At 38.4% G+C, this 25452-nt stretch overlaps 1 protein-coding gene across 1 annotated transcript in view; it reads right to left on the reverse strand.

Moving 5' to 3' along the window:
• Positions 1–2045: 2045 nt before the first annotated feature.
• Positions 2046–25452, reverse strand: part of LOC139510703 (uncharacterized) — a 40597-nt gene continuing 17190 nt past the window's right edge. Inside the window, exons 3-4 of the mRNA XM_071297239.1 lie at positions 4915–5049; positions 2046–3567 (exon numbers count right to left, since the gene is read on the reverse strand). Of these exons, the coding sequence (XP_071153340.1) occupies positions 3434–3567; positions 4915–5049 (269 nt within the window). The 3' untranslated portion in view covers positions 2046–3433. The remainder of the gene's footprint in view (positions 3568–4914; positions 5050–25452) is intronic.

A 25452-nucleotide genomic window follows, 5' to 3' on the forward strand; every position in this document is an offset into this window, starting at 1 on the left:
ATTCATAATCTCCAAATTTGAATTCAATAACATTAACGGTACTAATTTTCCTGCACCAGATGCGCATTTCGACAATACATGTCTCTTTAGTGATGCTCGTGGCCAAAATATTTGATATCAAAAGCTTATATAAAAGATGAAGAGCTATAATCCAAAAAGTCCAAAAAAGTATAGCCGAATCCGTGAAAGGAATCAGAGCTTTGCATGAGGGAGATACATTCCTTAATCTATAATAATTTCTAACATATTGTATCAGCAAATTTATATAACACAAAAATCCGTATTTTCATGCCAGTACCGAAGTACTGGCTACTTGGCTGGTAATACCCTCGGGGACTAACAGTCCACCAGCAGAGGCATCGACCCAGTGGTAGTAATAACATTAACGGTACCAATTTTCATGTAAAATTCTGAACTGTTTTATATCTTATGAGCTGGTGATTACCTGAACATATTTTTGAACTTTTGAAAATAAATACATAATATCTAGTTTGAGGCCTATTGATAATTCCGACGAAAAATGTTTTCCTTCTTTGAGAAAATGCAGGTGACTTTTTTCTTCCAATGTATCTCTTATAGGTTTGTAGTTTTGTATCAAAATTCAAACTTTTTGTTTTGGGAAAATAAATTGCCAAATTTTGTTTAAAATGAACCCGAAAATCAAAAATGCTACAGCGAGGAATAATTGATCAGTAGTTTGAGTTTCTCATTGGCAATATGTTTGTTGAATTTGAAAACAGTTTTTTCGAGTATGTTGTCGGCATTCGTATAAGCACTGCTACCTCCTACCCGACGTTATTTTCTTATTTCATATGAGTCAGAGTTCCTTCAGAAACTTGTAAAAACAAGACGATCAAAGAAGCTAGATAATTCTAATATACATCTGGTGATTGTGCATTTCATTGTAACAGAATCATACACATCTCTCGAATATTCGTCATAACATATTCTGTTTGGTCGTATGACTATTGAAGAAGATCGGTATTTAACATCCAGCTTTCTGATTTGTTTTACATTGCGCGTTTTCTAATACAAATGGGTCTAGAAATGTGATCTGGAAGTGTTGTTTTCTTATATTTATACTGTGATTATAATCAACTAAATGTTTTTGGTTGGTGTCGTCATATCCATTTGTAATACGGTATCATGAACTACAATAACTTGTTTGCTGGCGTCCTTGTCAGATTTATGTGTGTGTCTGTTTGAATTTTTTGTTGGTTATGTTGTACAATTAATTACTGTGAACAATATCACAAAAATACTGAACACCGAAAAAATTCAAAACGAAATGGGCCTAATCAAATGGCATAATAACAAGCTCAAACACATCATGCCATGGATAACAACTGCCATATTTTTTACTTGGTACAGGCCTTTTCTTTTATAAAAAAAGGTAGATTAAACTTGGTTTTATAGATAGCCAAACTTCTCACTTGAATGGCAATCTCATTACAAGTCATTACATTCACAACGATCTGTGAACAAATCAGACATATTGAGTAAAAAATGTCAAATAAAGGCAACAGTAGTATACCGCTGTTCAAAACTCATAAATCCATGGGAAAAAACAAAATCGGGGTAACAAACTAAAACCGAGGGAAACGCATTAAATATAAGAGGAGAACAACGACATAACACTAAAATGTAACACACATAGACAAAATCCCACGAGAATAACAAATATAACATATATATATACAACATCAAAACCAAATACATGAATTTGGGATAGACAAGTACCGTGACACGTCTTAGAGGTACAGCTGTCCATACTGTGTTATAACATGAATTATCATTGATATTGTTATATTTATAAATTAACTGTTTACAAAATTTTGAACGTTTTGAAATACTAAGGCTTTTCTACCTCAGGCATAGATTACCTTAGCTGTTTTTGGCAACACTTTTAGGAATTTTGGATATCAATGCTCTTCAAATTCGTACTTTATTTGGCTTTTTTTTATAATTTTTTTGGATTCGAGCGTCACTGATGAGTCTTTTGTAGACGAAACGTGCGTCTGGCGTATATATAAAATTTAGTGCCTGTATCTATGATGAGTTTATTTATAATCTTAACCATTATATAAACAGATATGTAAAAAAGAAGCACAAATAGGCATATAGACAAAGCACACTAGCAAAAATGAAAGACAGTGATTAAAAAAATTACAATACCACAATAACATAATGACGGGATGTATAAGTACAGTTCCACGTCATATGTATCAAAGAAAAAAATCAAAAAGGCATAAAGACAAAGTACATAAAAAAACTGAACACTATGAAAGACGATAAACAACCCAGAATCTATACTTGAAGACCTTCGTGTGTTATTTGAGAAGTTGATATATTTATCATCAAAGTATTGGTACCTTCCGATGAATTTTTTTTTAGAAAAAGGACGAGACGTTCTTTGACATGCCCCTGGTTTATCATCTTTTTGCTCAGACACTGATGATGTTTTATAAGGTCTGAGTATATGTATATGTACACACTCTTGGCTGTTACATCCCAATTACTTTCACATTTACCAATTATGTCTGTTAGGGTTGTTAATTTTGTTAATGAAACCGAACTGTAAATTACTGTCATACCAGTGGGCGGTTGAGCGAGTTATAATACATGGTTTAACATACGATCCTGATCGATACTAGTTACAACCTTTGTTTTACTACTGTTCACAATCCAGTGATTAAGCATCTTATTATAATTGATTGGTGAATGTCTATAGTATCATTCTGATTAAGAGAGATTGCCGAACTCTTTAACTATTGGCAATGTTTGCACCACAATACATAAACAAATGATAAAGTATGAAATTGTGATACCGCTTCTGGACAATCTAAAACAAAACCCCTTTTCGATATTAGTTAAAAGATATTAAGGGGGCACTCAAAAACCACAAGTCGATATGACTAACAGATAAAATAATAACCTAAAAGTGCAACGACAAATGAACCAACAAGAAACTTCACAGACAACTAAAAAAGGGTACGAACTTCACAAAAGAGACGGGGATCGAGGATATTATTGCAAAAGCAACAGAAACCCCCTTTAAAAACTAAAATACGAAGTTTTGATCCACGTGTGGAATCTGTCGTGATGCTTATATACAGGACAAGTCTAATTCGAGGCTGTCACAATCGAAAAAAAAAGTTTGGGAATGTGATTATGACAAGTAGAATCTATGAAAAAAATATCCCATGCTGTAACGGTATGGCGTCTATTGAACGTTGCCATTGAGACATGCATATGAACATTTGGAGATGTAAAATTGTAAATATGATATTTTTTAGGAAGGGTTGTGCAACAACTTTTGTTTTGTTGCGTCGATTGAAATGTGAAGTGTTCTTTAAATAACAAACCAATCAGCTGTTTCTGTATATGTGTTTCATTTTTTTTATACAAATACAAAAAGTGTAAACTGGACAATTTAGATAAAAGTTGAACATAAACATGTGTTTGAGTTAAAAGCGGTTCCATCAGCGCACATCATTTCAATCCAATATCCATTGCTATATTGTTCATAGTGTCTAGGACTCTTGTCTGAAGCTCTGAGGTCACAGGCTGAAACAAATATTTTGAGGATTAATACTTTATCTTTTCAGATACTAATTTCAAATCTGAAAAATCTCATTAAGTTCTGAAGCTTCTCATTTCATTGACACACAGTGAGTTTTGTTAACGCATGCGACATATAAGACCTGACTTTTCCGTTTAGGAATTTTTGGGATTCTTTGCGATAAAACGTTTTACGCTTCTGGCAAAAGTTGGCTTTGAATCTACATGATAATTTTCATTCCAGAAAAAAACTATGGTATGTCCGATTATCATATTCTTTTTGTTACTCATCTAAGACGCAACTGATGCGGGTGGATATCGTCTGGCAAATAGCCTTTGGTTAAAGAATACTTTGAGTATTGATTTGATTCTGTCAGTTTTTATGGGTCCATTTACCTTGGAGTTCGGTACTTTTGATATTCTTTATTTTATAGCTGTTAAAATTTGTGTTAGAAGTGAATTTCTTAATGGAATATGTAGCAATCACACATTTATAGTTTTAAAAGGGATTATTAAAATGGAATGTATAGCCCATATTTAGATCACTCAGAAGACAGATCCAATCCGGACTGTTTCCATCGCTTAATGTCTGTCGTTCGCTGTGAACTCGTTTCTATAGTAAAATTGAGAATGGAAAGGGGGAATGTGATAAAATGACAACACCCGACCAAAGAGCAGAAAACATCCGACGTCAAACGATAGGTCTTCAACGCAGCCAAAAAATCCCGCCACTGAAGGTGGTCAACAGCTTGTCCTTTAAAAAATGTGTACTAGTTCAGTGAAAATGATACGTCATACTAAACTCCACAACATATAAATGAACTAAAATTTAAAAAAACATACAAGACTAACAAAGGCCACAGGCTTCTGACTTGAGACATAAACATTTATGCTTCAAATCGTTGGGTCAGTTTGAAGTAAACCTAATATCCAGCGTTATCCTAAGCAATGATCTACTCCCAAATTATTTTTGATGGACCCTTCTTAAAAAAATGGTTTAATAGAGGCAAATTTACAAGAAATCAAACAATGTGGTTGTTTTTAATGTTGCTTCTTTGATTTGTGTTGCATTAGCGTGGTTAGATGTGTATATATTTGTTACGCACAAATATAAAAATACGTACTCTAGAGCGAGGATAAATTTCTTGATTTATTTAGACTATCAAGGTTCCTACGATTGCTCTATATAGTTATAGTACACAAAGTTCATAATGAAAAGTCCATTATTAAGTTATTCAGCAAAACATTACAGGCATGTACAGTATTTGCAATTGATATTACAAATTGCTACATTTATATCTACCAATAGTTAAAATTGTGTAAAATCCTACACTATAACTTAACAATACCTACGTGGTGGAGTATGGTCACATGAACACTTATGTGCGAAGAATGCTTGTCCATGAGGACAACGTCGTAGGTAGCGTCTACCAAAGTTGTCAACATGCCAATAACTCTCTGGATTTCTGTGTGTTTGTAGTGGACAATCTGTATCAACGAATATCATTCGTTAGAATTTTTCATTACATATATAAAAAAAATACGGTTTATTTGAGACTTTACAATACAGAAATATAGCAGCACTACAGAATGCAGATTGGGACTGACAGTTACACTCACCAATGTTATAAGAAGGCCTTTAACAGTGTATAATTCGCTACTAGTGTGGATCTAGCCGTCGATAGCAGCCGGCGTTAATATTCATGAGGCCAGCCTTCAATAATATTCATGAGCCGTCAATAATATTCATGAGATGACTTGCGTTCGAAGAAGTGTTGTTAGAAACTATGAACGATAATTATAATTAAATAACGTTCCTATTTATATTTGATATTACTTCAAATAGGCATGTCAATGGGTGTCTTCTTCGAGGTCCGCGTTTATTGAATCAACTTTGGGTCTTCTTCAAGGTCTGCGTCTTTAAACAACATTGTAAATGTAATAAAAACAATGTAAATGCCTCCATAAATATAAAACAAAGAAACGGTCTTTTAACATTCTGTGATTAGAGAAATAATGTAAACTAAAGCAATAACAAGTTTTAAAAAAATATAATTAGATATAGAAATTAAACGGGACATTACAACAAACAAATAAAGTAAAGAACAGTTCTTATCAAAATTTTGTGATAATTAAATCAATGTTAGCTACAATAAATTTAAAAAATTGATTAAATATAGAAATTTAGGAATGACAGAGAATTGATGGTCATTTGTTCGTTGTCTACAAATATAGTCCAATCATGAAACTAAAACATACAATATTACGACAGTATTTTCTATTTAAACATATCAGAAAAATAGAAACATAGTTAATTGCAGAAATGAAAATAACAGAAAAATAACAACTGTCAATTACTATTTCAATGACATATGATTCTTCAAAATTATGGCGACCAATCTGAGTCATTATTAACAATTCATATTATTGCCTCTAAAATGGCCCATAGCACTTATGCCCTAGACTCGTACGAGTTAGTCAGGAGAGAATAAGGGGGTACCCTGGTATATCACAAATTCGAAAATGTACTTTTGCCGGCTGGCCAAACGAAGAGATTCTCCACGTGGGCAATGGTATCAGACGAAGAGGTACTTATTGCCTTTAAAATGGCCCATAGCACTTATATCCTAAACCAGTACGAGTTTGTCAGTAGAGGGTTCAAAGGGGGGATATGGTATCCGCTTTACAACGAATTCTTACTGAACTATTGCCGGCTGGCCAAACTAAGAGATTCTCCACATTGACCATCATACCAGAGGTAGACGTTGGTTTTGCCTCTAACATGGCCCATAGCACTTATGCCCTAGACCCGTACGAGTTAGTCAGGAGAGGATAAGGGGTACCCTGGCTTATCACAAATTCTAAAATGAACTATTGCCGGCTGGCCAAACGAAGAGATTCTCCACACGGGCAATGGTACCAGACGAAGAGGTACTTATTGCCTTTAAAATGGCCTATAGCACTTGTACCCTAGACCCGTACGAGTTTGTCAGTAGAGGGTTCAAAGGGGGGATATGGTATCCGGTTTACAACGAATTCTTACTGAACTATTGCCGGCTGGCAAAACTAAGAGATTCTCCACATTGACCATCATACCAGAGGTAGAGGTTGGAATTGCCTCTAACATGGCCCATAGCACTTATGCCCTAGACCCGTACGAGTTAGTCAGGAGAGGATAAGGGGTACCCTGGTATATCACAAATTCGAAAATGAACTATTGACGGCTGGCCAAACAAAGAGATTTTCCACGTGGGCAATGGTACCAGACGAAGACGTACTTATTGCCTTTAAAATGGCCTATAGCACTTGTACCCTAGGCCCGTATGAGTTTCTCAGTAGAGGGTTAAAAGGGGGGATATGGTATCCGGTTTACAACGAATTCTTACTGAACTATTGCCGGCTGGCCAAACTAAGAGATTCTCCACATCGACCATCATACCAGAGGTAGAGGTGTGTATTGCCTCTAAAATGGCCCATAGCACTTATGCCCTAGACCCGTACGAGATAGTATGAAAAGGATAAGGGGGTACCCTGGTATATCACAAATTCGAAAATGAACTATTGCCGGCTGGCCAAACGAAGAGATTCTCCACGTGGGCAATGATACCAGAGGAAGAGGTACTTATTGCCTTTAAAATGGCCCATAGCACTTTTACCCTAGATCCGTACGAGTTTGTCAGTAGAGGGTTCAAAGGGGGGATATGGAATCCAAGATACAACGAATTCGAACTGAACTACTGCCGGCTGGCCAAACGAAGAGATTCTCCACACCGACCATTATACCAGAGGTAGAGGTTGGTATTGCCTCTAAAATAGCCCATAGCACTTATGCCCTAGACCCGTACGAGTTTGTCAGAAAAGGATAAGGGGGGGGGGACCCTGGTATATCACAAATTCGAAAATGAACTATTGCCGGCTGGCCAAACGAAGAGATTCTCCACGTAGGCAATGATACCAGCGGAAGAGGTACTTATTGCCTTTAAAATGGCTCATAGCACTTATACCCTAGAGCCGTACGAGTTTGTCAGTAGAGGGTTCAAAGGGGGGATATGGAATCCAAGATACAACGAATTCGAACTGAACTATTGCTGGCTGGCCAAACTAAGAGATTCTCCACACCGACCATTATACCAGAGGTAGAGGTTGGTATTGCCTTTAAAATGGCCCATATCACTTATGCCCTAGACCCGTACGAGTTAGTCAGAAAAGGATAAGGGGGGGTACCCTGGTATATCACAAATTCGAAAATGAACTATTGCCGGCTGGCCAAACGAAGAGATTCTCCACGTGGGCAATGATACCAGCAGAAGAGGTACTTATTGCCTTTAAAATGGCCCATAGCACTTATACCCTAGACCGGTACGAGTTTGTCAGTAGAGGGTTCAAAGGGGGGATATGGAATCCAAGATACAACGAATTCGAACTGAACTATTGCCGGCTGGCCAAACTAAGAGATTCTCCACACCGACCATTATACCAGAGGTAGAGGTTGGTATTGCCTCTAAAATAGCCCATAGCACTTATGCCCTAGACCCGTACGAGTTTGTCAGAAAAGGATAAGGGGGGGGGGGACCCTGGTATATCACAAATTCGAAAATGAACTATTGCCGGCTGGCCAAACGAAGAGATTCTCCACGTAGGCAATGATACCAGCGGAAGAGGTACTTATTGCCTTTAAAATGGCTCATAGCACTTATACCCTAGAGCCGTACGAGTTTGTCAGTAGAGGGTTCAAAGGGGGGATATGGAATCCAAGATACAACGAATTCGAACTGAACTATTGCTGGCTGGCCAAACTAAGAGATTCTCCACACCGACCATTATACCAGAGGTAGAGGTTGGTATTGCCTTTAAAATGGCCCATATCACTTATGCCCTAGACCCGTACGAGTTAGTCAGAAAAGGATAAGGGGGGGTACCCTGGTATATCACAAATTCGAAAATGAACTATTGCCGGCTGGCCAAACGAAGAGATTCTCCACGTGGGCAATGATACCAGCAGAAGAGGTACTTATTGCCTTTAAAATGGCCCATAGCACTTATACCCTAGACCGGTACGAGTTTGTCAGTAGAGGGTTCAAAGGGGGGATATGGAATCCAAGATACAACGAATTCGAACTGAACTATTGCCGGCTGGCCAAACTAAGAGATTCTCCACACCGACTATTATACCAGAAGTAGAGGTTGGTATTGCCTCTAAAATGGCCCATAGCACTTATGCCCTAGACCCGTACGAGTTAGTCAGAAAAGGATAAGGGGGGGTACCCTGGTATATCACAAATTCGAAAATGAACTATTGCCGGCTGGCCAAACGAAGAGATTCTCCACGTGGGCAATGATACCAGCGGAAGAGGTACTTATTGCCTTTAAAGAGGCCCATAGCACTTATACCCTAGACCCGTACGAGTTTGTCAGTAGATGGTTCAAAGGGGGGGATATGGAATCCAAGATACAATGAATTCGAACTGAACTATTGCCGGCTGGCCAAACTAAGAGATTCTCCACACCGACAATTATACCAGAGGTCGAGGTTGTTATTGCCTCTAAAATGGCCCATAGCACTTATGCTCTAGACCCGTACGAGTTAGTCAGAAAAGGATAAGGGGGGGGGGGGGTACCCTGGTATATCACAAATTCGAAAATGAACTATTGCCGGCTGGCCAAACGAAGAGATTCTCCACGTGGGCAATGATACCAGAGGAAGAGGTACTTATTGCCTTTAAAATGGCCCATAGCACTTATACCCTAGACCCGTACGAGTTTGTTAGTAGAGGGTTCAAAGGGGGATATGGAATCCAAGATACAACGAATTCAAACTGAACTATTGCCGGCTGGCCAAACTAAGAGATTCTCCACACCGACCATTATACCAGAGGTAGAGGTTGGTATTGCCTCTAAAATGGCCCATATCACTTATGCCCTAGACCCGTACGAGTTAGTCAGAAAAGGATAAGGGGGTGGGAGGGGGTACCCTGGTATATCACAAATTCGAAAATGAACTATTGCCGGCTGGCCAAACGAAGAGATTCTCCACGTGGGCAATGATACCAGCGGAAGAGGTACTTATTGCCTTTAAAGTGGCCCATAGCACTTATACCCTAGACCCGTACGAGTTTGTCAGTAGAGGGTTCAAAGGGGGGATATGGAATCCAAGATACAACGAATTCGAACTGAACTATTGCCGGCTGGCCAAACTAAGAGATTCTCCACACCGACAATTATACCAGAGGTAGAGGTTGGTATTGCCTCTAAAATGGCCCATAGCACTTATGCCCTAGACCCGTACGAGTTAGTCAGAAAAGGATAAGGGGGGGGGGGTACCCTGGTATATCACAAATTCGAAAATGAACTATTGCCGGCTGGCCAAACGAAGAGATTCTCCACGTGGGCAATGATACCAGCGGAAGAGGTATTATTGCCTTTAAAGTGGCCCATAGCACTTATACCCTAGACCCGTACGAGTTTGTCAGTAGAGGGTTCAAAGGGGGGATATGGAATCCAAGATACAACGAATTCGAACTGAACTATTGCCGGCTGGCCAAACTAAGAGATTCTCCACACCGACAATTATACCAGAGGTAGAGGTTGGTATTGCCTCTAAAATGGCCCATAGCACTTATGCCCTAGACCCGTCCGAGTTAGTCAGAAAAGGATAAGGGGGGGTACCCTGGTATATCACAAATTCGAAAATGAACTATTGCCGGCTGGCCAAACGAAGAGATTCTCCACGTGGGCAATGATACCAGAGGAAGAGGTACTTATTGCCTTTAAAGTGGCCCATAGCACTTATACCCTAGACCCGTACGAGTTTGTCAGTAGAGGGTTCAAAGGGGGATATGGAATCCAAGATACAACGAATTCGAACTGAACTATTGCCGGCTGGCCAAACTAAGAGATTCTCCACACCGAACATTATACCAGAGGTAGAGGTTGGTATTGCCTCTAAAATGGCCCATATCACTTATGCCCTAAACCCGTACGAGTTAGTCAGAAAAGGATAAGGGGGGGGGGTACCCTGGTATATCACAAATTCGAAAATGAACTATTGCCGGCTGGCCAAACGAAGAGATTCTCCACGTGGGCAATGATACCAGGGGAAGAGGTACTTATTGCCTTTAAAATGGCCCATAGCACTTATGCCCTAGACCCGTACGAGTTTGTCAGTAGAGGGTTCAAAGGGGGGATATGGAGTCCAAGATACAACGAATTCGAACTGAACTATTGCCGGCTGGCCAAACTAAGAGATTCTCCACACCGACCATTATACCAGAGGTAGAGGTTGGTATTGCCTCTAAAATGGCTTATAGCACTTATGCCCTAGACCCGTACGAGTTAGTCAGAAAAGGATAAGGGGGGGTACCCTGGTATATTACAAATTCGAAAATGAACTATTGCCGGCTGGCCAAACGAAGAGATTCTCCACGTGGGCAATGATACCAGAGGAAGAGGTACTTATTGCCTTTAAAATGGCCCATAGCACTTATACCCTAGACCCGTACGAGTTTGTCAGTAGAGGGTTCAAAGGGGGATATGGAATCCAAGATACAACGAATTCGAACCGAACTGAACTATTGCCGGCTGGCCAAACTAAGAGATTCTCCACACCGACCATTATACCAAAGGTAAAGGTTGGTATTGCCTCTAAAATGGCACATAGCAATTATGCCCTAGACTCATACGAGTTAGTCAGGAAAGGATAAGGGGGTTACCCTGGTATATCTCAAATTCGAAAATGAACTATTGCCGGCTGGCCAAACGAGGAGATTCTCTTCGTGGGTAATGATACCAGAGGAAGAGGTACTTATTGCCTTTAAAATTGTCAAAAGCACTTATACCCTAGACCCGTATGAGTTTGTCAGCAAGGGGTTAAAAGGGGGAGGTGGTACCTCTGTTTACAACGAAGTCGAAATAAACTATTGGCGGCTAGCCAAACTGAGAGATTCTCCACGTGGACCTTTATACCAGAGAGAGAAGTGGACCTAGCCTTTAAAATGGCCTATAGCACTTATGCCCTCGACTCGTCCGATTTTGTCAGCAAGGGGTTAAAAGGGGGAGGTGATACCTATGTTTACAATGAAGTCGAAATAAACTATTGCCGGCTGGTCACACTAAGGGATTCTCCACGTGGGCCATAATACCAGTGGTAAAGGTGGGCATTGCCTCTAAAATGGCCCATAACGCTTATGCCCTAGATCCGTACGAATTAGTCAGCAAAGGGTAAAGGGGTACCCTCGAATATCACAAAGTCGAAATGAACTGTTGCCGGCTTGCCAAACTAAGAGATTCTCCACGTGGATCATTATACCAGAGATAGAAGTGGACCCAGCCTTTAAAATGGCATATAGCACTTATGCCTTAGACCCGTAGGATTTTGTCAGCAAGGGGTTAAAAGGGGGAGGTGGTACCTCTGTTTACAACGAAGTCGAAATAAACTATTGCCGGCTGGCCAAACTAAGGGATTCTCCATGTGGGCCATTATACCAGTGGTAGAGGTGGGCATGGCCCATGACACTTATACCCTAGATCCGTACAAATTTGACAGCAGACGGTTTAAAGGGGGATATGGTATCCCGGTGTACAACGAAGTCGAAATGAAATATTGTCAGCTGACTGACTAAGATATTCTAAACGTGGACCATTTTAGCAGAGGTAGAGGTAGTTATTGCCTTTAAGATGGGCCATAGCACTAACCCTGATGGCGTTGTCCATTATATCAGATGTAGAGAATAATATTGCCTCGAAAATTACGCATGGTTTTTATGTCCTAAACTCGTACCTGTTGGACAGCAAAGGGAAAGTAGGACTCTTGTATATCACAAAGACCAAAATAAGAGATTCTCCTTGTGGGCTATTAAAAAGATTAACGTAGTTGTTTTCTCTAAAAAGGCCCATATATCGTATATTATAGATCCGTACGTATTGGTAGGAAAAGGGTAAGGGAAGTACTCTTGTATATCAAAATATTCAAACATACTTTTACTTGCTGGCCATTTTAAAGGCAATTATTACCTTAACCTCTGTATCATGGTCCATGAGGAGAATCTTTTAGTTTGACAAGTCGTCAATAGTTCAATTCGACTTTGAGATATATAAAGGTACCTACCTTTCTCTTTCCTGACTAAGTCGTACGGGTCTAGGGAATAAGTAATATGGGTCATTTTAGAGGCAATGCCTACTTCTTCCTCTGATATAATGACCCACGTGGAGAATTTCTTAGTTTGGACATCCGGCAATAGTTTGTTTCGACTTCGTAATGAATCGGAGTACCACATCCCCCTTTTTACCCTCTACTGACAAACTCGTACAGGTCTAGGGCATAAGTACTATATGGGCCATTACACAACTACTACATCTACCTCTGGTGTCATGACTCATGTGGAAAATGTCTTGGTTTGGTCAGCTGGCAATAGTTCATGTCGACTTCGATTTTGAGAAAAATCCTGTTAAATTCATATAAATTATTTCAAAATGCGAGTTTAAATTATTGCGTTTACAACTCAGTCGCATTTTTCGCAATAATAAAAACCTCGCATTAATTTCTGAATTTACAGTAAATAAAGGTACCAACCTTATCCTTTCCTGGCTAAGTCGTACAAGTCTAGGGCATTAATGATTTGGGTCATGTTAGAGGCAATGGATACCTCTCCCTCTGATATAATGGCTCGTGTGGAAAATCTCTTCGTTTGGCCAACCAGTAATAGTTTATTTCGACTTTGTGTTAAACCGGGTTACTACTCTTTTAACCTACAGCTGACAAACTCGTACGGGTCTAGGCTATCGTTTAGTGGATAAATCGGGCAACTATATGGCTAACAATAACAAATCTCTCTATTCAAGCTCTAATGTCAACATGTCACACTTAGGTGACATTACAATGAATAGCGGCAGCGAGAACGTTACGTTTGTGATTTTGCTCCCAACATGCTTGGGCCGCACATGAATTACTTTACAATAAATGAAAGTGATCACAACTTTAATTATTAAAGTTCTAATAAAATAAATTAAAACTTGAAAGTTTATATGTAAAATATTTAGCAGCCCACTTTTTATATTCATTTTAATGTCCATATGCTAATCACACATTATCATTTTACTTTTCACAATTTACATTTAACACATGTTAGTCCAAGTTTTTATTTTCGTCTTTGCCTCACTCTGAGCTGCTCTATTTTCAAGTTCCAAAGAATTCAGTTCTTACAGATAAAGTTTGATAATTGGTCTAGATATCAAACCAGTTTTTGTTCGATTATGACTGATCGTGTAAGTCCATCTTTGCCGTAAAATAATTTGTCAATGATCTAATTTACTCTTGATACATAGTCCTGAATCTGAACTACATTTCCGACTTTAATGTTCTATGTGTTTCGATCTGTGTATCGGTAATGTTCCCTAAGCGAATTTATGTGTTCCTGCTTCCATCTTTTTATGTATTTTTTACGAGTTTTAATGAAAGAAACTTCGATTGTCTTGCCAGTTACTGATTCATGCGTAGTGTCTTTGGTTCCTGATTGTAAACTACAGTCTTCAAGTCCGTTATACGGTAGCGTCCTGGTCCGTTTTCAATGTAATGAATGTGACGGACTAAGGGGTTTGTCGTCCGTTTGATCCGATGAAACGTATGTTAGTGGGCGATCACTGAGTAAACTTTCTACTTCAGTAATTATCGTGTTGAGTGTTTTATTGTCCATAAGTGCTCGTCCTTATACTTTTTTAATGCAGTTTTTCGTTATTCATCTCAATCTCTCCCACCATCCGCCGAACAAAATTGTTCCATAAGAATTAAGCTTCTCGGTTCCATATGATGATTTTGATAAATGTTCAATTTCTTATGCTCCCGCATCATACAAATCATTTACAAATACTCAACGTGATGCATGAAAGAAGTCTAACAAAGCTCTTTGTTGATCAAAGCTCGAAATATTATTGTCGACATAAAAGTCTTTCTTTAAAATTGTGGTCAAGTCTGTGGAATTGCAGTCAAATGTTTACGTATAACAGCATTTAGGATAAACGGAGAGAAAGTTGCTCCAAATTATACTGACTTGAATCTGTTTGCGGTTAGTTGACTATTTTGGTCATCCGGGTTACTAGGTTAAAAGAATCTGGTAACATCACGATCCTCTTCATCCAACCCATATTAAGAAAGGCTTTTTTCTATATCTGACGACACGGCGTATTTGTTCATTCTAAATCGGAGAAAAATTCCGGTTAAATCATTAAAGTTTGGCCAAAGATCCATCAAACAATCATTTAATCTTAGACTAACAGGTGAAGGTTTGCAGCTGCAGTCAAATACAATTCTGATGGGCATGGTTGACGACTTTTACAGTATGATGGTGCGGTATGGAATGAACATTTGTTTTGGTTGATCGTTCATCAACTCTCTCGATAAATCGAGGTTTTTCTTGTTCATTTATAAGTTTTCCGTTGTTCTATAAAAATGTAAGTTCACGACTAAGACGCTTATTGACATTATCTGTTCTCCGTTGTGCAACACTTCTGTTGTCTAGTAAGGTGTGGTGTTCCTCCTTACAAGGTAACTTAGCAATATATCTTCCTGTTTCCATATGGTAACCTCTACTATTTGATTCATATACATCTTGGAATGGTCTGTTTTCAGATTTGTTGTCAGTATTATTTATACTAGCAGCTTCAACTTCTCAAAATTTCTCCAATATATGCTCTTCAAATTTGTGTCCTACCTTCTCATATGTTCATCATTGACGTAAGTGTGTGATCTGGATTTGCAGGTATACAATTGATTGTGCCGGACAGAAGGTTACGGATTTCCGACTTGACGGTAGTAGGTCCTGCTCCTCATACTATTCTATCATCGACAATTGACCAGTAATAATCGATTTAGATAGAATTCAATAGAGAAACTTCAACCATTGGGTCATGTGAGAGCGGATGGGCTAATTTCAAGCCAAACAAATACTTTAAATTTGTAATATTATGTACATAAGTTTTCATTGGTACAGCTATTGCTGGTACAATCAAAACGTTGATAGGTAATTTTCCGTTGTCTGTAAGTAAGTAAATGGTACCATTATTTTGATGTCGAACTGTTTTGCCCTCACTTGTGTCACAAAATCCTGACAAGTTTATGGTCTCCTGTCTGGTAATTGTCAAATCAAGCTCTGTAGCTAATTTTTCTGTGATGAAGGACATCTGTGCGCCCTTGTCAAATAATGTGTTTGTGTTAGTACATTGAATGCCCGAACTTACTTGCGCTACGGCAGTTTTTATTCTGTGTCTGTGAGTGAAGAACTGTGCCCGTTTTCTTCGCGTTGTGTTGTGTTTCCTGAATTGTGTTAATATTTACATAAGTGTTACTCTGTTTTTCATCTTTTTCAACCGCGTCTTTGCATAAACTAGTATGGTGTCATATTTTACATTTCCTGCAACTTTGGTGTGATTTGCAATCATCTATATTGGGAGGTCAAAGACAGTTAAAACATAAACTATCCCGTTTAACAATAGAAATAATTGCTGTGTGATCAATTATCTTAGTGCAGTTAACGGGGACATGTGATTCGTTACAAAAGTACACATGGTTTTACGTTTATTTGTCTGTTGATTTATTTTGTACGTACCTTTGCATTGGTGTGAAATGCTGCTGTAGCGGTATACGTTTCCGTATGATCATGCAGAGGAATTGCCTTCCTCCATTATGTAGAGTTCGTGAGATAGTATTTGTAGTAGTTCATTTAATTGCCAACTATTTGATTCATGGTGTCTTGTAAGATTTATGCGTACGTCCCCCGGTAACTTTTTAATATGACAGGGACCAATAATGGGCCATATGTATTCTCTGTCTGACCAACGGATTCTAAACCACGTACATATGTTTCAATTTTCTCGTAAAAAATAACGTCAGCTCTTATATGAAGGTATGTAAAATAATGCATTCATGTACTTTTGTGTGATGTTGTGAACTTGTGGCATTTGTGTTTAGCGTTGATGTTTGTACTTAGATACATTTTGCTATTAAACGTATTTTTGTTTCTAAATTAAATAAATACTCATCAGAGTCAACGATTTCTGTTTCGAAAGTTCATCGGAATCAACAAGTTCTGTTCCGCTCTCCCCATTTTCGTCTAATTTCTGGAATATTCTGAAAACGGCGCTTCTATGTCCTGCTAGTATCGATTTCAGCTTCAAATTCATCCTGGTCACTTGACACCAATATCGTTAAGTGGATACATCGGGCAACTATATAGCTAACAATAACAAAAGCGAATAGAATGTATGTATATCTATTCGGACTCTAATGTCAACACGTCACACTTAGGTAACATAACAATGATTAACAGGAGCGAAAACTTGATCAATTACTCCTTAACAAATTGTTTAAGTATCGGTACCCAATACGATTGTAGTACGCAAGTAAGCGTAGCACTAAGTCCAAAATGAAAGCGCTCGTGTGCGTCTGTCACTATCAGTTTGGTAAGTAAATGATTCGCAGGTAATAAATACGGAAATTTGGTATTCTCTGAAATCGTTGCGGTGTGAATCCTTCCATTGCATCTCACAAAACCACCGTCATCTATGAAGAGTCCTACTTGTCTAATGCTAGGATATTTCCTTGTGTTTTATCTCAGATGTTTGTTATATCGGTATATTGGTAGTTGGATATGAACCACTGAACGTAAGCAGATACTCGAATCACTTTCCTGAAAGTTCCATATTTCGAATTGTCTATAACGTTACTGATACCATAGTGATCAGTATGAACTTCATTGTTTAGAAATTCCTCGTCTTCGTTTTCTTCTGTAATTGTCAATACCTTTAACTAACTCGGTCTTTTTTTAATGACACTATTGATGTATTGATCGACGTCAATTCCTCGTGTTAAGAGATCGGTTGGGTTGCATTCTTTCGGGCAATATCTCCATTAATGTTGATTTTGTAGATTTTGTTATTTCTCGCACTCGATTCACAATAAATCGTTTAAACGGTTTCGATGATTTTAACCAGTGCAATACTATACAACTATCCGACCAAAAAACCACGTTTTTACATTCAAAGGTCGATTTTACATGAAAAGCTAGTCTAGTTCCAATAACGGCGGCCATAAGTTCTAGTTGCGGTTATGTTAGGTTTTTCACTTGCGCTAATCTGCTTTTTGCAATCACTAACGTAGTTTCGGTTCCGTTGTTCAGATATGCAGTCGCAAAATACGTGTAGTTCAAGGTATTCCGAAGATTAGATGAAGCAAAGGAGAATACAAATTTCGATGAAGTAGAAGTCATTGCAACACTCGGAAAACTTGTGCAAAAACAAACATTTTTTAGGACTTGAATGAACAAATTCTAAAGTTAACGGAATGTTACGATGTGGTAAATTAGATTATTTGATTCAGATGAATTTTCGGTTAATATGTTAACGACGATTCAACACGTACGTAAGTGCATACAAAATGTCCAAAACCCTGCAGTCCCGTCATATTGAATCAAATACTTAAGTACTAAAACGCACACTTTAAATCCAGAAACTATACCGTTTGTTTCAACGCACAACATAGCCAACCCACACAACACACAGTCGTTTGAAAACCAGTTTGCCCAAGCTAGTCTCACAATCAACACGCAACAAAGTACATTTTCTGCAGCTATTAATCAGAGTCACGGCCTACAAAACTTACGCTTCCAACTTTCAAAGGCACCATTTTAGAATGGCAAACCTTCTGGGACTCATATGAGTCGGCCTCACATCTGAACCTGTCACTTACAAATATACAAAAGTGTAACTGCTTGAAAGCTCATGAGCTAGAACACGAAGCACTAGGTTTAGAAATTCCTTCGCCTATAAATCAGTTTACAAGCTTACGAAGTTTTTACGATCAAATTGAAGGTAGTCAGGGTCTAGAAACTTTTGGTCAGACACATGAAACATACGGCACGCTACTTGTTCGCATTATTGTGAACAAATTACCCGTGGAAGTCAGAAAATATCTCGCGCGAGAACATAGAATAAAAACCTTGGTATAACGGGACCTCCGTAAAAGCATATAACATGAGATCGTTATACTGGACACAGGACAATAGAGTCGACACCCGAAATTGATGAAATCTAAATCTTACAAGAATATTGAGACTAGACCTAGCGTTTTCTGTCACGAAATACACGCACCAACTCGTTGCAGTAAAATAGCCGACACAGAATCCCGTATGAACAGCTTAGTTATTCTTTAACTGCCTTGTTATACACAGACTAAACGAATGTAAATCTAAACACACATGTACACATTGTAATGAGAAACACCATACAAACTAATGTAATGCACTTCCAAGAAACAATATAATTTTATTAAAACAAGGGAATGAGGTTAGCCATAGAAACAAGGGTAGTAACTCAGCGCATACTAATTTTCGCGCAAAAGGAAATCAGAGCAGCAACCCGTTAATACCACTATCTTCGAATTCGACCAACGTTCAACTCGTGAATGACATTCGTAATACGGAACATGATGCTACTAGTTTGTATTCTCAATCGACAGAGTTGCAATCAATGTAATTTGGTAAACTGCCGTAGCACAAGTAGGCTCAAATCAGTACTTTATCGATACGAATATTCTTTTTGACGAAGGAGCGCAAACATCTTTTTTAACGCAGAACTTAACTTAATTTACAGATAGCGGGAACAGAAATAATATATTTATCGGCATTTGGAGGTGCAGAGAAAAACGCGAGACACATAGAAAAGTCAACAATCTATCTGAAAACCGTTGCAGGACACGTCTTGTCAATCAAAGTACAGATGATCGGCATGTTGATCGGCATGCCTCTACAGAATTACATACGTAACATTGATACACAGAACGGTTATTTGCGTGGTTTAAAGTTAGCGCACACGGTGAAAAAGCATGATTCATTCGAGATATCGTTGCTGGTAGGCGCATATCACTACGGGGACATTGTTAACGATTATATAGTACGTGGAAACGATCCGACCGCCGTGAAATCCAAGATCGGATATATGCATTCGGTACTTACATACGGTACGAAAACAAACACGTCGAAGACTAGTATGTTTAATGTTCTAATATCACACAAAGTTGAAGAATACAATCTAGAGAGATTTTGGAATTTAGATTCAATAGGAATAAAAAGCAGGGAGGTAGACTAAGACAACAATGCATATATTAAAGTCTATCAGGACAGATCAATTGAGTTCTGAGAAACTAAATATTTCGCTAGGTTACCTTGGAAACATGATGAATTGCCTATAAATTAAGCAGTCACGAACAGAACGACTGAAAACGTCCTTCAAAGACTTACTAAAAACTCAGATATGTTAAAGAAGTACGGAAACATTATACAAGAACAGGAACGAAGAGGATTCAAAGAGAGGTAGATGAAACAGCTGAACTTAAGAAAAATATCACTACATTCCTAATCATCCTGTACAGAAGGAATCAAGCACTATGCCTATCAGAATTGTTTACGACTGCAGTTGTCGACAGTCGCATAATTCGCCAAGTTTAAATGACTGCCTTTTGGATACACCGCCGAAGCTAAACGACCTGAAAAAAATTCTGATGAGATTTACAGACAATTCTGTCGCCATAACAACGGATATTTAAAAAAGCCTTTTTACATGAAGGATTACAAAAAAGGGTGATCGAGACGATACACGTTTCTGGTGGCTAAGTAACCCATCCGACCCAACAAGTTATTTACAGACTTAGAAGTTCAAATCCGTTCTGTTCGGAGCGACTTGTTCGCCGTTTATACCAAACGCCACGATATTTAACATTTACAACGTAATATCACTATAACAGCTACATAACAGCTGATGGAAAGAGATTTGTATGTGGACAACATTCTGTTAAGTTTACAGAACGAGGGTGTGCTGACTATAAGGAAGGGAGAACAATGATGGAGGAAACTGGATTCTATCTACGATCCTGGACGTCAAACAGTGTGGATATACGTAAGCTAGCTAAGACAGAAAAAGTACTATATGCGGACAAAACACAAAAGTACTTGGTATGTTATGGAATAGCTGATTCGATGATCTGATGTACCAGAAATTAATACGGCAGCTTTGTGAAAAATTGTGCAAATCCTGCTACAAGAATAAAATTTGGCATAGACCTTCCTCATCTATTACTCTTTTATTTCAGATAAGGAGGCATTTGAAAAAAAATGTCTCACTTCCGGTAAAAATCCAAAATGGCCGACATCATACTTAAATCATCCAAATATCAGAGGCTAGTGTGTGAAAAGCGGTTTTTATCATGCTGCTATAATAATATTTGGTACAAACCTTTGTTATGTACTACTTTTGGATATATTATATAGATGAGATGTCTTTAAAACCCTACTTTCGGTAAAATCCAACATGGCGGACATTGTACTAAAATAAGCTTATTTTTTAGGGAGGGTGATTGAAACGTGTTTTGACGTATTGCTACTATCATTAAATTGTTCAGGAACCTTTCTTTGATGCTGCTAATGGATATAATAAATAAGAGATATGTCTTTAAAATCATTACTTCCGGTTATATTCAAACTGGCGGACATAAAATATCATTATTTTATTTTGATATTCAACTTTATTTCAAAATGAAAAGAAACTGGGTTTTTTTTGTGCTGGTCAGTAAACATTTGGATTTGGCTTTAATTTATCCTCTAAACCACTTATTCTATTCTATAGATAATGATTAAATACAAAATTAACACTTCTGGTAAATAAAACCAATTTTGCGTAAATTTTAAAGATGAGTCCTCAGTCCATATCTTCGATGTAGAGTTTTGGATAGATTGATGAAAATAAAATAAAATCACTTTAGTACTAAAACATCTTTAAAATTACGGATTAATGGCCGCAAATATTCACAATCGGAGAGCTGATTTTCCTCATTTAAAAAGACAGCGGTATTGTTTCTTACATCAATAATGTACAAGCTCCTGATAAGGTGAAGAGGCCTCACAAAGAGTTGTCCAAAAGGGTTCCAATGGTTCATATTTTTCCTTTCGCCATACATAAGCGTCTGGAATAGTAAGCATAGAAACCAATCCCAAGCTTGTTACTCATCCACACCCGCTATGGTATATTGCACGTTTTACATGCTGAAAAAAACTGGACCGAGTCGTTTAAATAGCCTTATAAGCGTCTGGACTAGTTAGCATAGGAAAAAAATAAGCTTGTTACTCATCCAAACCCGCCATGGTATATTGCACGTTTTACATGCTGAAAAACACTAGACCGAGTCGTTCAAATAGCATCAATAAGTCTTTCCACTTCCAAAAACATGTTTTCTTGCTTCATAAACCCCATCTGATAAGTTTGTTCGATCTTACTACAAAACCACGTATCATTTTATCAATGACATTATCAAATCCATATCTGGTGATGTTGGCTGATCAATCATCATTCTAAATCATAAAGTCACATCTTCAAACGCCATCCATGTCAACAACGAAGTTCCCTTTCAAGTAAAAGTGCATTTGAAAGGTCATGGATAGATTATATCTAAAGCTTTTCCCACTTCCAAATGCAAGCCAAAGTTCGTCTGCCCCTTTGTCACGGAATAACGAAACAGCAAGGACAGCAGCATCAGAATCGACTGTTCAAGTCATGACTCAGTTAAGTCTGTGTATCACTGCATCAGACACATGTATATTGATTCTATAGTATAAGCCTCTTCATTTTAACATGGGGCTAAACTTGAAACACCATCATGTGGTGAATAACACAGAACATCCTGAGCATTTGTTGCTACAACTTACTCTCCCTCAAAATCTATTGAGCAAGCTCCTGAGAATAAAAACTAAAAAGTTCTTTCTTAATGTCGTCATCTCTCAGAAAACTTTACCAATTTTGAGATTTGTTTTGACTCTGGATACGTCTATGTATTCCCTTACCCCTAAATGTAGCTCTTTTTTCTTGTGGCAGCCTTCAAACTACCGGTATTTTCTATGTACGCATTCATCCACTGTTGTTTACAGTTTCAAGTTGTTTCATAACGAGTATGCTGATAGGGCATTATGCCCTTACCTTAAAAAAAACATGAAACTATTATGATGAAGTCTTAAATGCATATGACAGTTGTAGCAACACATGTTCAGGATATTCTATCATTACCACCACGCGATGCATTTCAAGTTAAACACCATATTCATATTAAAAGGCTGACACTAGAATCATGGTGTATGTGTCTGATGCAGTGAAACACGAACTTAAACAAGTCATTATTCGAACAGTCGTTTCTGATGATGCTGTCATTACTGTTTCGCTATTCCGTGAGATAGGGGTAGACAAACTATGGATTGTGTTTAGGAGGAGGAAAAGCTTTGGATAAATATATATCAATGACCTTCCAAATGCACTAGCGATGAGTGATCACACACAAATATTGTGATCCATATATTTTCCGGTTGTGATACGGTTCTCTGTTTTCTTGAAAAGGGAAAAAAAGGCTGCTTGGGAGACATTGCATTTGCAGATGTGACTTTCACATAAAGAATAATAATTGATCCGCCCCAATCACCGGTGTTTACTGTAAGATAGCACACACTTATCATATGGGGTTAGCATGGTTAACAAAGCAAGAAATATCTATTTACGCAAAAGGGTAGGTTAATTGAGGCTATCAATTTAGTCTAGTCTTTTCCAGCATGCAAAACGTACAATATACTAAGACACGTGTCAAGGGGACGAGCCTAAAATTGGCTCTTATGCTACCAAGTCCAGGCGCTAATGGATGACGACGGGACAAAGAGGATCACTTTAAAAAAAACTCTTTCTGAGGCCTCATCATGTTGTCAGAAGCTTGCACATTGTGGATGTAAGAAAGGTGCCGCGGTTGTTGTTAATGTGGAAAATCAAGTCTCCCGTGCCCTGCGTCGTGTGCATGTGGTGGTAACTGGGAATACACATATTTTTGGGCCAAATAGTAGTAGTTTTTAAAATGTTTTAGTACTTAAGTGATTTTCTTTGTTTAAATCAATCTATCCAAAACTCTACATCGAAGATATAGATTGAGTACTCATCTTTGACCTTTACGCCATATTGTTTTTTTTTACCGGAAGTGTTAACTTTATATTCAAATATCAACTACAGAATATGATTAGTGGTTTAGAGGATAAATTAAAGCATATGGTTAATGACCACCACAAAAAAAAACCCCACTTTCTTCACATTTTGAAAAGAAGTTAAATATCAAAATAAAAAAATGATATATTTATGTCCGCCATTTTGAATATTACCGGAAAAAAGGGTTTTTAAGACATATGTCTTATACATTGTATCCCTTAGAAGCATCAAAGAAAGGTTCCTGCACAATTTAATAATAGTAACAATACGTTAAAACACATTTCAATCACCCTCCCTAAAAAATAAGCTTATTTACGTCAATGTCCACCATATTGGATTCTACCGGAAGTAGGGTTTTTAAAGACATCTAATCTATATAATATATCCAAAAGTAGTACATAAAAAAGGTTTGTATCTTTTAGTTTTGCCAGTCGGCAATAGTTCAATTCGACTTAGTGATATACCAGGGTAAACCCCTTTCTCTTTGATGACTGACTCGTAAGGTTCTAGGGCATAAGTGCAATATGCCATTTTAGAGTCAATGCCCACCTCTACCTCTGGTATAATGGCCTACGTGGAGAATCCGTTGCAAACCAGGATACCATATCCCCCTTTTAACCCTATGCTGACAAACTCGCACGGGTCTCGGGTTTAAGTGCTATATACCATTTTAAAGGCAATAAGTACCTCTACCTCCGGTATCATTGCCCACGTAGAGAATCTCTTAGTTTGTCCAGCCGGCAATAGTTCATTTCGAATTTGTGAAATACCAGGGTACCCACCTTACCCTTTCCTGACTAACTCGTACGGGTCTAGCGGATAAGTGATATAGACCATTTTAGAGGAAATACCCACCTCTACGTATGGTATAATGGCCAATGTGGAGAATCTTTTAGTTTGTCCAGCCGGCAATAGTTCATTTCGAATTTGTGATATACCAGGGAATCCACCTTATCCTTTCCTGACTAACTCGTACGGGTCTAGGGGATAAGTGCTATGGCCCATTTTAGATGCAATACCTACCTCTACCTCTGGTATCATTGCCTACGTGGAGAATCTCTTCGTTTGGCCAGCCAGCAATAGTTCATTTTCTGATTTGTATATATACCAGGATACCCCCCTTATCCTTTCCTGACAAACTCGTACGGGTCTAAGGCATAAGTGCTGTGGACCATTTTAGAGGCAATACCAACCTCTACCTCTGGTATAATGGTCGATGTGGAGAATCTCTTAGTTTTGCCAGCCGGCAATAGTTGTTGTATACCGGGATACCATATCCCCCCTTTGAACCCTCTACTGACAAACCCGTACGGGTCTAGGGTATAAGTGCTATAGGCCATTTTAAAGGCATTAAGTACCTCTTCCTCTGGATCATTGCCCACGTGGAGAATCTCTTCGTTTGGCCATCCGGCAATAGTTCATTTTCTAATTTGTTATATACCAGGGTACCCCCCCCCCCCCCTTATCCTTTCCTGACTAACTCGTACGGGTCTAGGGCATAAGTGCTATAGGCTAATTTAGAGGCAATACCCACCTCTACCTCTGGTATAATGGTCAATGTGGAGAATCTCTTAGTTTGGCCAGCCTGCAATAGTTCAGTTCGAATTCGTTGTTTACCGGGATAATATATCCCCCCTTTTAACCCTCTACTGACAAACTCGTACGGGTCTAGGGTATAAGTGCTATAGGCTATTTTAAAGGCAATAAGTACTTCTTCCTCTGGTATCATTGTCCACGTGGAGAATCTCTTCGTTTGGCCAGCCGGCAATAGTTCATTTTCGAATTTGTGATATACCAGGGTACCCCCCCTTATCCTTTTCTGACTAACTCGTACGGGTCTAGGGC

This window comes from Mytilus edulis, chromosome 2, assembly GCF_963676685.1.
Source record: "Mytilus edulis chromosome 2, xbMytEdul2.2, whole genome shotgun sequence".
NCBI classification, from domain to species: Eukaryota; Metazoa; Mollusca; class Bivalvia; order Mytilida; family Mytilidae; genus Mytilus; species Mytilus edulis.